The 15,869-nt window shown below is 29.9% G+C and overlaps 1 protein-coding gene across 3 annotated transcripts in view; it reads left to right on the top strand.

The window, feature by feature from the left end:
- The window catches only part of LOC129004336 (lachesin-like), a 180,872-nt gene extending 175,437 nt beyond the window's left edge, over window positions 1-5,435 (top strand). For all 3 annotated transcript variants that reach the window (XM_054432894.1, XM_054432891.1, XM_054432892.1), the window contains exons 9-13: window positions 97-235; window positions 804-952; window positions 1,655-1,720; window positions 2,504-2,560; window positions 3,565-5,435. In XM_054432894.1, the coding sequence (XP_054288869.1) occupies window positions 97-235; window positions 804-952; window positions 1,655-1,720; window positions 2,504-2,560; window positions 3,565-3,734 (581 nt within the window). In that variant the 3' untranslated portion in view covers window positions 3,735-5,435. The remainder of the gene's footprint in view (window positions 1-96; window positions 236-803; window positions 953-1,654; window positions 1,721-2,503; window positions 2,561-3,564) is intronic.
- The last annotated feature ends 10,434 nt before the right edge of the window (window positions 5,436-15,869 follow it).

Here is a 15,869-nt window from a genome sequence, read left to right as displayed (position 1 = left end):
CAGTTTTATTGTATAAATTATCCACTAAGCAGTTACATTGATTCTTTGTAATTTATAGCACACTTTATTATAACTTCTTTACATTTTGTATTTCAGTCCCTCCAGTCATCAAGGTGCCAAATCAGCTGTTAGGAGCTCCATTGGGAACAGATGTTCAACTGGAGTGTTCAGCCGAAGCTTATCCGAACACTATCAACTACTGGAAAAAGAACATGGACCAAGTTATTTTACCAGGGTGAGTTTCATAGTTATACGAGTTGTTATTAACCAATAAGTTCCAACTTTTGATAGTAACATGAAATATAAATACTTGCTGGAAATTGAGAAATTAAATACAGTTGACAATTTATAAATAAACCCCATTTAAATTTGAATTTAGTTACTGTATGTTTTGTTCTTATGTTGACATATTTTTCAATGGAATTTGCTACTAAACAGTTTTAGCACTCGTAAATGTTGTATGTCTTGAAGATTTTTAGTTATTGATCACCAATACATAAGTGCATATACAAGTATAGAGAGTATTTCTAAGATAATTTAAAATGGTAATGTAGCTTTCGTTCATTTTTGTGTACCGACAGTACTACAGTCGAGATCGAAGAAGTAAAAACGGTGTCAGAAAGGTTTACATGCATATATCTCACTACATTAAAAACCAAGTTATTATTATTTCTTGCAAAATTCAGAAAAGAAATGTTTTCCAGCATGGTTGGAAATAAGGAAAAGTATAAAATGTAAAAGTTTATTTATTACTGTAATTATCAAACATGTAATGTACCTAAAAGGTTTCTATTTGCTTACAGGCCTAGGGTTCAGATAGAAGAAGTACGGAACTCTTACAAAGTCCACATGAAGTTGTCCATAAAGGCTTTCAACCAAAGTGACGTAGGAACTTACATGTGTGTCTCGTCCAATTCGATGGGTAACGCTGAGGGCATTGTTAGGCTATACGGTGAGTAAATTCAGTACTATATTTTTACCAAGCTGTATGATTCAATTATTAGATATTTAACTAGCAGTAGGCATCACCTAGTTATCAAAGGTCATTGGGTTGATCACGAAAATGGTCACTGGATTTTTGATAATTCAAACCTAGACCAAGCTGCCTTAATCATTGGGTTTTCAGTAAATAATTCTGGGTAATGAAACAGCTGATTCTGGTAATTACCAAAGCTACACAGTGCACAGATCATCTCACACCATTATACAGTATACACTCACTGTCATTCACATTTGTCTTTAAATACGCACAAAAGTGTGCTGTCTTACAGAACCGATTAAAAAAGTACTTTTTTTACTCCCTTGTTAGTTTAAAAGATTTTATCAAATTTAGCTTTAATAAAAAAGGTAGTAAGTGCACACAATGATGGAAAATATAAAACCCGTTGATACGAACAGACAATTTAACTGATTTGATTGAATTCGTATTTATTTGTAGCTTCTAAAAGTGTATTAGCAGATGATATGTATGTTTTACCATAGTAGGTTGGCTATTAAACCACTGATATTATCTAATGTAACTCAAAGGATACATTTGTCCAACGTTTTGGAAGACTTGCTACGTTTTTTCATATAACATTACAAGTTTGCTATAAAAACTATTATTACAATTAATGCTTCCAATTTTTTTATATTATGTGTTCCCTTATTTCAGAAATCAAAATCCCGACAGTGCTTCCAACTACTACTACTACAGAGGCAACAACTTTTACAATTCCACGTAAGTTGTCACTTAATATTATAATTTATATACATCGTGTTAATTGAAGCCGAACTTTTTTGTGTGGTTACGTTCAAAGATGACTAGTTAGTCCGTAGAATTTATATTCTTACCAAGAATTACTGTTTTAATTCACAAATAAACGTGACGGGTAAATATATTAAACAGCACTACTCCAAAAAATATATATATATTTAATTTTTTAATATGCACTGAAGAGTTTTTTGCTCGATATTAAAGTTATAGCATATACAGTAATGCCCGTAATATTCTGTTAGGGTGAATATAAAAAATCTCAAATCGACAGGCTTTTAACGAAAACCTCAGCAGTACATAAAAAAGGAAATAATGCTTATGAAATCATGTGTTCTATTGTTTTATGCTTGTTATGTCCTTTTAAAAATTATGTAAAATCCTTTAAAACAATATTCACGATGTTCTTCACATAATCTTACAATTTCCTCTATGTGGTTATCACTTAAAGTATATCATAATAAAAAAGAAAGGTTGTCAACTTAAAATCAAAAAGACAAACACATATTTTCATCTTAAAATTTAAATACGATGTTTTTCAATGAAGACATTAATATTAACCTCCTCCATCAATAAATAGATAAAACGCATATCCTTGCATATGCATATGATTCTGTATTTGTGTGTTTGATTATTTTATATTAAACTGAGGATTCATTGCATTTTTCTAGGATTGAGTCTTTCATTTGTATTTATAATAATTATTAATATAGTTTGGTGTTTGTGTATAGTAATAAATTTCCTTTCCAGGGAGAGAGACAACCACTACTACAGAGATGACCAGGGTAATACGTACAACAACACAAGGTGAGACTTGTCATCTGATTATACATCACAGATCAGTGTGACATGCTATGTGTCAATCAACCCTGGGGATGACCTCTTAAATTACGTATTATCATTGTATTATGTACTATATATGATAGGAAATAATTTTTATTTATGAAAGAATTGTGAAAACGATACTTAACTACCAAACATTGAAGTGTTGATTTAGATGATAACACCATTTATAATATTTTATGAATGCAGAAACTGCAACTAAATTTGTAGATTGTATTTTTTGTAAGATGTATTTTTAAACATACAATACTTTTGATGGTTTAGCTAAAAATGAAAACATAAATATATGGTCAAACCAAACTACCAAACTGTGTAATGAATTACGAAATAATAACGATCAAAATTTGCCCCAGTTTAAAACCTCTTAGTATTTTAAACAATGAATGTATAAACCTTACACATTGCATAGTAGTTTAACTTCTGTACTCTTAAATAGTAGCCACGCTAACAAATGGGGCCTTGAGCAAAACACAAACTAATACCTCTGCAAAATTGACCTTGTGTATGAATTTTATATTGAAAATTTTTTATAACATAGAATAAACAACGAGATTCAAGTTATTAAAACGTTAATCGTTTTGCCAGTGGTGATAATTTTGCAACCATCAATAATAACAAATACTTACTCCCTACACTTTATAATTAGAGTTTACAAATCTTCGTAATACCAACTCATAATGTTTTCACTCGCCCCTGACCTCCATAGGCCATCCCCTCCTCTGATGCACAGATTATGTAAAAAGCCTCTCACTCTAACTACGTATTTCTAGGAAAAATATAAAGAATACTAATTATATACACCTCTACTATACTTTTCCTTTTAAATCTTTGTGGAAGTAGGCCCGCAACAAACGCCTTCCACCGTTAATCTGTGCCACTTTTCCAATCCTAACTCTTGTCCTCTTAATCTCTTTGTAAATTTAACTTGTAAAATACAAAAATTTCACTTTCCCTCCAAAATGTTACAGACCCTCTCTACGCCACTCCGTCAAGAACACGGGAAATCTACGTGGACCACAACGAGCACGAGGTGTCCGGTATCTCTAGCAGACAACACATCACGAGCGGAACCTCCCTCCACTCTCAGCAAACCTGCGTCCTCCTCACCCTCTGGATACTCTGCCTCTCCTGCAGATGACGCCTGTAGTCCCTCCTGTACAACTACACGATGCTCACATAGGATAGACTAGTTGAGGTTCTGTACCAGAGCCCATGTTCTGAGATGTTAGTGTAAATGTAACATGAATTTTGTACTCGTTGTTCATGTTGTAACCGATTTGTTACCTGAATATTTTCAATGCTTATTTTTTATAAGAGCGTTAAGTAGATGAATAATCATTGAATAGTAGCTTACCGCGTTATATACAGATGTTTATAATGGTATTAGTGTAATTATATGTAAATATTCTGTAAGTTGAATTTGTAAAATAATGTAATTTTAATTTACAATGAGTTAAATTTGTTTTGTAAGTTACGCAGTATAACGTAAGCTTAACTATTGTGATAATTTACTTCCATTTACTTAATAAGTTAGTGACAGGTTAGTTGATAAGGTCATGATAGATAACGTAAAATAAATATTCCATATCAAGATACTAACATTAGTTATAATAACCTATATCTGTTGATACATATCTTGTAATAAATCTGTTATTTTATTATCAATAAAAAGTAGACGTGTTGGACGTAAAAGATTTGAAACATTTACTAAATGGAAAACACTTTTATATTACTTTATATTGATATTACTTTTTAAAGAAGCATTTACAAGATGAATACAAAGGTTAGAGCCTGGAATCTGCTTTTTAATCAATAATTTAATATTTTAATTTACTAATTAAAACACTTTAATATAGAATTGTAATACATGTAAACATATAAAATCTGAAACTTTACATGGATTAGGAATGGGATATAAACTTGATGTCAATCTAATAAATGACCAAATTGTCCGCTAAACCATGAAGCTACAATAAATGGAAATAACCAAACGGATTCATTATTTATTTAATATTTAAAAAGGTTATGAGTACAGGTAAAATCCTTTTACATACAGTTTAGTGTAAAACTGAAAATGTGATCAGATTTTCAATTTAAAATGCTAACTTTATTTTAGCATGAGGATAAGGGACTGAAATAAGAATCTTCCGTAAGCAATGGTGATTTCTTCTTTGTAATCTTTTCCTTTAAACTGGGAAGATATTGTTTACAATTTTGAAGATGTATTCATGTAACAATAAATGGATTTTAATGTTAGATGTCCCTGGTGGATGTAACTGTCAATAAGTATTGAGTAATTTATATTGGGCCAGAAAAACGAATTGTTTTATAAACAATTTGGCCTTTGCTTCATCGTAAAACTGATAAAACTAAACTAATTTAAGGGTTCAAATCCTTAGATTTTGTTACTAATAAAAAAAACATGAACACTCTGAAGTATGCAGTTTATTTTATATTTATACTGAGTAAATTTTATATTTTCATAATTATTCTCTTCGAAATAACAAAAAAATATTTTTCAACCTGGTTAAACTCGGAATTTGGGGGTTTGGAAATACTAATTATGTGTAATAGGTGAATTTGTTTATAGATATAAATAATGATTTTGGGTTTGCTTTTACATTAATAAAAGAAGTTCCTCGACAAAAATAAACATGATCATGCTGTTTTCTAAAATAACCATTAATTGAATCAGTGTTTTAAACATGGCTGTTGTATTAATCAAAACTTTAATCTGCTCCATGATATAATTTGGTTGGTAGATAGTTATGTAATAAATATTAAATTTACTACAGCTTAAAAATTAAAGAATACTGTAAGGACATAATATTTGTAATTAGACAAGTATAAGTTTGATTTATGAAGATGATATTGGCAACAAATAATACAGGTTTGTACAGGAACAATATTTATGTATTGAAATATAAAAATATATGGATTCTATTGAATTTGGACCATTATTATAACCTATTTCTTGCTGTTTTTAAGTTTTAAATAAGAAGATATATACCAAATGTATATGATTTTAAGACTGTAATTTTTACATAAGGTGGAATGAAGCATTTAGCCTCAAACAACATGGATTATGGTTTTAATAGAATTTTTGTAGCTACATATTTTTTATAACATACTTATTGTATATGTACTTATTTTTGATTCATTTCTGAGTATAGCTCCTAAATATATTACCATTGTATATATCACCCAAAGATTAAAGAGGATACATTTATCAGAACTGAAATTGTCTTATAAATGTGATAAAAATAATAGTTTATCATCGTTACTTATTTAATAAAATCCAATTTTAAAGAAAATTATATAGAATAAAATCTAAAATAGTCATGTTGCTTTTAAAACTTTTTTAAATATTATATCAAGTTTATATATTCTTAAAAAAACTTAAATATACTGAAAGAAACACTACGTTTTGAACAGTTTTAAAGTCATAATAATGTATAAATTATTTTCGGATTTACATTTTCTGTTGCCACCCTTTTGTTATTTAACCGTAGATATGAACAACATCCTTTTCTTATAATAGTCGATAATGACTGGTATACAATTAATTAGAGATAGTCCAAACTGCTTGTAAGAATACTTCAAAGTATGCTGTCTATAAACAATTACACAATATGTTTTGTTTAAACGATAACAATTTTTTATTAATGATACATCTTTGCAATGAATTTATTTCATGCAATATTGGTGCAAAAACTATGTATGATATAGTTTGGGCTAACATTTTATTTACCTTTTCTCTTACAGAATAAATCGTAGCTGTAAACAATTCTCCTATGACAGCCTAATTTTGCCAGAAAATGAAATTTCAGTAATAAAAAATATTTATGTTCAGAAGCGGGAAGCACTTGAAACAAAACAAGATGAACTTTCACCCGGAATTGTTCTGTCATGAGGCTCCACCGAGGCCATCCATTAGCTTTATCTTTCATCAAAACAACAATACAATTTACTGCCGTAATCTCTCTACTATTCCCTGTTTAGGTCGTAATATCTTTAATGAATATTAACGCAGAATTATGAATGATCTATGATCAAATTGTAGGGTGTATTAATATTATAAAAAAACAATTTAAGACTTTTAATATATATAATAAATAACTTGGTAGTTTTGTATTATACCGACCACACCTAATAATTATAACCCAACCTAACCTAAGGGCGGACTATGTTCTAGGTTTAGTCCAGTCAAGGAATGAGGTGTAGAGTGCGTGAGCAGGTAACTAAGCGATTCCTTCAGAAACTTGTTCAGGGGGCTTAGGGTGTTAACATACCAAAAGTCCTGACTCCTAGGTGGTGAGCCAGGGGGAGGAGGGGGGAAAAAGGGGGGGAAAAAGGTACGCATTTTGGGTTTTTTGATTATATCTCGAAAACTATCAACTTTTTGTATTCTATAGTAAATTATAAAATTAAAGAAGATTAAATTTTCTACAAGAAAAGTATATAATGTGTTTATTTTGGTTCAACATATTACGAGTTATAACTTATTTAATTGATATCTTATTAAAATACTCCTTCCATAAGAAATACATGTAAATTAGTATGCGAAATGGGGCGAATCCTATCCGCCCAAAGGAAATATAAATGATATTCTGGAAATCTTGACAAAATTTCCAGTAATTTGACACTTTAATCATTAAATTTGATCCAAAATTAAGGCAAGGGCGAGGTAACAAAATGTCGAGTTTTGGTGTTTTTTATTGGAAATATAAAAAAAAACCTTAAAACATCCCATTTTTAAACGCTCACCCTCGCTTTAATTTTTGACAAAATTTCATGATTTAAGTGTCAAATTACTGGAAATTTGGTCAAGATTTCCAGAATATCAGTTATATTTCCTTTGGGTGGATAGGATTCGCCCCATTTCGCATACTAATTTACATGTATTTCTTATGGAAGGAGTATTTTAATAAGATATCAATTAAATAAGTTATAACTCGTAAAATAAACACATTATATACTTTTCTTGTAGAAAATTTAATCTTCTTTAATTTTATAATTTACTATAGTATACAAAAAGTTGATAGTTTTCGAGATATAATCAAAAAACCCAAAATGCGTACCTTTTTCCCCCCCTTTTCCCCCCCTCCACCCCCTGGCTCACCACCTAGGAGTCAGGACTTTTGGTATGTTAACACCCTAAGCCCCCTGAACAAGTTTCTGAAGGAATCGCTTAGTTACCTGCTCACGCACTCTACACCTACTTTTGGATCATTCATTGACTGGACTAGTTAGGTTAGGAAGATTTTGTTATTTAAACTAATTAAAATCTTATATGGAAGTACATTTATCGATCTGGTCAGTATACCAAAGTACCAATAACTTCATTATCGTTATAGCAGGTTTTTTTAATTTACTGAAAAGAAGTACAAAATATGGATAAAACACTTGGAAACATTTTACCACCTACAGATGTGGCTTACAAGATGGTGAATACAGTTTAATGAGTAGCTGACCAATTTTGATTAAGCTTTCTAAACACTATCAGACCCAGTAGGTGATAATTGAAATGTCCAATCAAAATCGATCACCAATACGAGTATTGATATCGCTTAAGAATTAAAATATATATTTTTATTATAATTTTTCCCAACTAGTTATCATATAGGTTTTTAAAATGTATTCTCCTAGTTTCTTTATTTGTTTGTACTTGTCGTAAAACATTTGAAACAATATGTTGTACGTTTAAATAATATTTAGGTTTTTTTTCAACTTAAACATTTTTTTATTGATTACTTTTACTGTAGTGTACCATTCTGATTTATATAAATCAACAGTGAGAAACTATAGGAAACGAATGCATGACATTTTCACCACACGAGATAAATTTAAGATACCAAACTTAATTTAAAACTTGTCTTTCAGTATATACGCGCATATATACATGTTATGAAGAGCAATAATGCTCAGAAAGAATCTTTTATGTTCGTACAAGCGTGAGATTAAAATTTCCAGACAAGCTTTGATGACGCATACAAGGTTCTATTTTTGTAAATACGTATTATAAGATGAGAACTTCTTATGAAGTGTATAACCTTAGGTGAGAGATAAAACCTATTTATTATATTAAAGTATATTTATTCCTAACAATCTTAAACCTAATTTAAAAAGAGTTATACAGTATAAATAAATCTGAAAACAAGGTAACACATGATAGTAGCCTATTGGTAATCGTAATATCATCAGTTTTAAAATAATGTAAAATAACTGCTGTTGTTGTTGTTTTTAAATTAATTCTGATTAATGGAATTGTTAGTAATCGTCTAATATATTACTGACAGCGTATCACATCAAGGCCCCACTAGTAAAACAGGCCATGCTGCAGCGCGGGCAGCGCAGCACTACGTCACAGTGGTGGATGGTTGCACTGAAATCTTGCCTTTAAAATCTGACAAACAACTTATTTACCTAAACATACGAAATATAGCGGCGAATCTATCCAGAAGTGTGATGTCATGGATCCTGCAGCATGACCTGTTTTTTAGCAAGGACTTGATCATATACTTTTTTTACACGTTCCTTGCGAGTTCGTAATTAATCCAAGATAACCAACGCTAAGCGATAATAATTCTGACTTATTCTGAGTGACAGTAAGTTTTCTTATCATAAATAGTTTGCTATTATTTCTTTTGGTATCCGTATATAATTATATTTAGCACTTTGAATAATTTTGGATTTTAATGAAAGAAATATTATTTATGTATACAGGCAAAAGTTAATTTTAAGTAACTTTATTAGGATTCCTAATATGTTTAGGATCATAGTATATTTTTGTTACATTCCTCCGACTTTTACATTGCAACCATGTACATTAACTACCATGTTTGTCACCAGAGGCGGCGTTTAGGGGGGGCCAGGGGGGGCAGTTGCCCCCACACTTTCATAAGGAATATTTATCAAAATTATAAAATAGAATTATATCAAAAATAAATCTAGATTTCGCCCCCCCACCTCTCTAGCCCAATCGCCGCCACTGTTTGTCACAGTAATACAAACATAAAAGTAAATCCGATTATCGAGTCAGAAGTCATACAATTTTCGATCAACAGACATACAGCCAGTCAAGCAGCTACGTAGGCGTATCAGAAGATACAAAAGGCATGTCAAGTCTCCGAGACAGCTGATTCCAGCATCTGACAAGACTGCTTTGAATATTGCCAGTTCTCCTTGAGTGCTTCAGACACACATAAATGTACGCAGCTTCAGCTTCCTTATCCACAATGTATAATTTATTCGTGAGTGTCAGTTCTCAGAACGGAAGTGCTTGTAACACATATCTTTTCTTTTAATAACGTACTTTCAGTAACAATCGTTTGACCAAAATAAGTATCAAATAGTATAAAAACAACAAGACTCTTTTGTAAGTTATCAAACAATTACTACTTTCAGAAATGTCCTGAAAGCTGGGTACATCATAGGTAGCCAGTTCTATGCTGTTTTAGAACTTTTTATAAGTTTCTTTCAAGAGGAAAACGATGTTTCGGAAACCGAAGGCAACAAGAAGGAAAATACTTTAAAGTGCTTTTATACATCGTATCAGGAGATTAATATTTTTCATATTTTAAATTAAACTATACCAAAACCTTTATGCATACATGTGTTATATCTGAAATTCTAAAAACACCAGTTAATAAAGAAAATTGAAAATTTAGTTTGTTCAGTAGATTTAAAGATGTCATTTAATAAACACAGTTGAAAATTCTCCGTTGCTTCTTAATAAGAAAAATTACCAGAAAAGTAAGTTTGGAATGTGAATCTAAAACAACGGAGACTCGATGAAAGTAAACCCTGAAAGACAAAGATTGATTTATCCATTTGACATCACGTCCAGTTGATGCCGTAAAATAGAATTTACGACAAAGTCTTACGGTTTCTATAAAACACATCTAAGATAGCGGTCGAGGTGTATTTGAAGTAAGTGTAGTTCAAGAAAATAGTTTTGATGAATTTTTAAAGCAATTACATGTATTAACAAAACAAAGTGTTTAACTATTATAAAATATCTCTCTTTTTTAAATACATCTAAACTCTTTCTTATATATTATCCACATTTCGTATAACTATAGTGCGTTACAGTGTATTATTTTATTTCTGTAAATGTTTTAAAGTAAAAATAAATGTATGTAAAAGGCAGTTATCAAATAAATATAAAAACACAATCATACCAAAAATTACTTACGTCAAACAAAATACGAAGCTTTTGAAAACATGTCTCCATCTACGGTAGTCTGAAATCAGTTTCTGAGGACAATTTTATTTTTTATGTAGATCGATCGATCCGTTGACAACTTTATTTCCCAGCAATACATAAATAGATTACAAATAACTGTTATCATTTTATTAATGAGGGTTTGGGTAACTAAGTTCCATCGTTGTCAGTTAGAAAGTATTCACCATAGACAACACCAGGATTTTTGAATGGATCAAACTTTTATTACACTTATATTACTTTTAGTTTTCTTTGATTTTGAAGATATAGAACAAAACTTACAATTTAATAACACTATATAATATCAGGTGGTTTGGTAATATATAATTTGGTAAACAAAATTGCGAATGATTGCGAATGAAATACCAGAAACTTGTCATAATAAAAAATAAAAAAAAACAATGTCGACTAACTCTAATATCCCCATATTGAGTCATCAACCAGGGAAAATATGTAAGAATATTAATTTATTATAATCAGAATCAAAATTTGAGATTTTTCAAAGATATATGACAGTTAGAGGTGGAAATTATATTATTCATATGATATTTGATATTGCTCTACAAAAAAAACCCAAAACTGTCCCAAAAACCTTTAAAAGCTCTGTATTTTAAGCTATTCTTGTAAGATACTTTAGGACTTTGTCACCAATAAAGAACGGTTAGTGTAGAATTGGTTCTCGCTCTCAATAACAATAAAACAGCGGTCGATATAGCGTCACCTGTGTTCACAATATTGCATTACTGGAATACTTTATACCTTAGTAAGGGTTTCATCAATGCCTTATTTGTTATACTTGCCCCATCCCAATATTTACATATCTATTCAAACACCTTAAATATATACACCTTTGCTAACCTTAAACCTTAACACCTTTGGTACCTTATAATGGAGCCACTACACAACCAGTAATCATAACGCTATTAAATTCAAGATGTAAATTGAAATCAGCAGTTTTATTTATGCAGTTCGTATAGTATACGACAAGCATGACTTTTTCATGAATTTTGTACACAGTAAGGTTGTACGGAAGTTGATGGCATTTAGCAATTTAATATGAATTGTGATATGAAAAATTCAAATCTACTAGGAGTTTCAACAGTATCAAATAGGTTTTGGAAAACTAAACGATATCACCATTATCAGAAAAATATTCTCCACGCAATACAGATCACCGAATAATTGGGTGTTTTCTTATACGTATGTTAATTGATACTAACTACAGTACAAAACAGGATTGTTCAACCTATTGCAATGTTGGTTACAATGCTTTTCATTGTTTGGGCATTGTTGAAATCCTACGCACACGTTTTATGACGGTTTCAAACTGGTTTCAAAACGTAAAAACCTCATAAATATGTTTATATATATATATATATATATATATATATATATATATATATATATATACGTCGACATTATTATTTTACATACCACTATAAACTGAGCAAATTATTGTACACATCTCGTCTATAACAATAAAAATATATACAGTATACGACATTTATAATAATATATTTTAAGTAAAAATATTTAAAAACAAAAATCATATAGAATCTTAAATCTTATGCTTGACAATTTATTAAGTAAATAACAATTCATTTTAATAATTTGTTTTATGATAAATGAATCCGATAACCATATAGTGAATTATATAACATTATGATTAAATACTATTATGGTAGACTATATAATTACATCATTGAATCTTTGGGAAAAGTCTCCTTTAATTGTGTATATCAAAATCCCGTAAAAGTACATTATACACATGATTTAAAATAGTAAACACGTACATAGAACACAGTACTAACTGGAGCATTTGGTGCAACATATACTACAATTAACCTTGGAATGAATATAACAAACAAATCCAATTGAAAAAATTGAAAAGGCACCCAAGTGAGACCGTTATTTTGAGAAATGACGCTTTAATACATCCTGAAACAGACGAATTCCTCTGTCTCTGTTGCGAACACTGATTATTATTCAGGAGCTGATAAGCTTCTGCTCAGTAACCGTAAATCTTAGATATTACGTAATGTGATGGAGGAATTGTTACTTAAATTATTATATTTGTAATTAGCTTTTGCACTTTACAAAATTAATTTCATTCCGTCACATATTGTTTTTATAGTCTTTTAATATGTGTTATAAAATGTAAAAAACAATATACCAAGTAAGGCTATGTAAACGAATAAAAAAGTTTATGAGACAATTATTTAAACCTTGATAAGAAGAAAATAATGCATACAAATAATACAATATGTTAAAGTAAAAATATGTACACATATAAGTAAACGTATAATAGTAAACATATAAAAGTAAAAACATACGATTTATGGAATAAAAAATATATAGTTATATAATATATCTATAAGTTAGGTTAGAATTGGTATACAAAATAATTTTTGTCTTGTAATCAGTATTGAATAAATTTTAGTGTTATATCACGAAAGGACCACTTTAACTACAAATTATAATTTGTTTCCTTTGGCAGGACAATTAATTTAGCTCGACGTGGCACATGCCAAATATATACCATTTTAAAATGTCGATAAGGTAAAGCAATAATTTACATATTTAGATTTTAATCTGTTTCTATTTCGCATTCTACTAGAAAATCAATATTTTGTTGTATGTTCTCTTTTTAGTAAAGTACTCATATGGATAAATGTCTCTTATATGCTTTACGATAGACGTAATTTAAAAACCCATACGTTAACATGCGCTTCATAATAAATCAGATTTTCCAAATGGTTTTTATAAATTTAATATTTGTAATATGATTGACAAATATAGGATTTTTGGGAATTACAACCCATTATTTGAAATATGACAAATAAAAAGACAAATTCCACTAAAAATAATTCCAAAGAAATGCTCAAACAATGATTTTCAATCTGGTAATGGATCCACATTGGCAGCTCCCAGGCGGAAAGTGGTTAAGGAATTCCACCTTTTAGTGAAATGACACTTCGTTTTACAGTAGAAGTGGAGGTGGGAAAATAAAGTACGTTGTTTCTCATCTCTTTGTCTTATGTTAAAACTATACCTCATTTTAGGTAGTACAAAATTAAAAGATTTCTTGTACTAGCACAACATCTTATGTTCTTCTAAATGAGCCTCATAAACAATTCCATTCTTCCTGAGTAAAATAGTAAGAAAAGTGTGTAGAATCTGCAAGATTAATATTTGTTGTGTTTTCTAAATTCTAACTAGTTTACTAAACATAAAAAATAGATGTTGCGGTCTATTTGTTTCCGAAGGGCTATAAAAATACTGAACTGAAAAGATAAGAGTTTTGCATAGAGCTATATCATGAACCAAGTCCTATAGCTCAACGATGCATTAAAGAAATTTTGAGGAGAAGCTGTTGTAATAAAACAATATAGACTATGTAATGTGCAGACTTCTCTATTTTTACCCCACGCTGTAAATACAACATGTGATTGGAATTTCTTCAATTTGTTTTGATCTTCTGTTTATATTCCGTTGTTATTTCGTCACCAGCATGACAACCCATAAGGCCCATGTAATTTTATTTTTATTTTAAATTCATGTTTCGTCCTTATTTTGAGCCTCTGTTTATTTAAAGGGGGATTCTGCACATCTACGGGCAAAAATCTTTTTAAATGAATACGTAGATTTTCCTTGAGATGCACACGAGCTGAGAAAAAGGTTTTAAAGGAACTGGTTTGCCTATTTATATGTACTTTGGTCTCAATAACAAAAATATACGGAAAGCATCAGTGATATGTATAGCATACGAATATTCATATATTTATCTTATTTAAACAACAAGTTGAAGACCATTAAATGTTTAGTATTATACCCAAAAACAAGTTATCACAAATGAGGAGTATATTGAATACAATACCCAGTTTAGAAGATAATAAACAAACCCTTGTGAACTCTTTCATTACTGAAGAGTATGGGAGTCAAATTCAATATCATTTTCCATTAACAATGAAAGCTTGGCCAATACAACCTTACCTGCAAACACGTTATTGCTTTCTTCATTATAATTTTTCACGTTTGATGAAGCTAAATAATATTGTTTTAACTTGCCCTGTCATATATTTAATGTTGTGTTAAAATAAAAGAACACCAAATATTGTTTAATGGCCTTTGGTGTTAGTGTTTCAGACTTTGACGCAAGAGGGACGCTTTTGTTAATGGTATATCTAAAATATAATGTAGTTTTACTACTTCGCCTAAAAAATCATTATGTTACTCTTTAATAAAAAGAAATATACAACCCCTTGCTTGTCCAATATTTATTCATACCCGAGTTAATATTTAACTTTTTCATTACCGTGTGGACATAGGTAGCCTATAGGGAACTACTAAAAGTATGTTTTTTTTTTCAGTAATACGACAGTAAAGAGCTAAACTTGGCACGTACCCTAGAGTGAAACACGTATAAACTGCTGTTACCTTATACATTGTAATTTTTATATGTTTACATGCCGTAATGATCCAACATTTACGCTCGTATGTTAACCTTCTCACCACCAGTACTATATCATGTCCTGGGATTTGTTGTACATCGTTGGAATACCTACCCTACAGCACATTGCATTTAGTTCTGTAGCCACATTTAAATAATAAAATATAAAAGGCCAATTAATAAATTTAAGTATTTAAGTTTTACATTTGCTTCAAAGGGTACTCAGTCTTGTAAATTTTATTTGACTTTACAGGTACATAAAATAAATATGAAACATTTTTATAGACAACTACGTATTATTTTTGTTACTTCTCAATCTGAAAGATGGACTAGTAAACTAGTAATTGATGTATACAATCACATTGTATGTAGAGAGTTCTCCTAATTGATTGTTCTGTTGGGACGCCTGATTGTTTCACTAATGGGTCACGAGATGCTTAACCTGGTAGACAATTAACTTGTTTGTTCTCCGTACATATAAATGTACAATTTTCCTGTATGAAATAAACAAATTTGTATATATATTTAATGAGATTTTGTGATATATAATTAAATTTAGCTAGTTCGTATTCAATCAATTTTGTTGAATTTATGAG

Source organism: Macrosteles quadrilineatus, unplaced genomic scaffold (assembly GCF_028750875.1).
Source record: "Macrosteles quadrilineatus isolate MER2022 unplaced genomic scaffold, UCM_ALF_1.0 Scaffold_9__3_contigs__length_116548681, whole genome shotgun sequence".
Classification (NCBI taxonomy): domain Eukaryota; kingdom Metazoa; phylum Arthropoda; class Insecta; order Hemiptera; family Cicadellidae; genus Macrosteles; species Macrosteles quadrilineatus.
The sequence above is the reverse complement of the archived record's forward strand: the minus strand, read 5'-3'. Positions and strand labels throughout refer to the sequence as shown.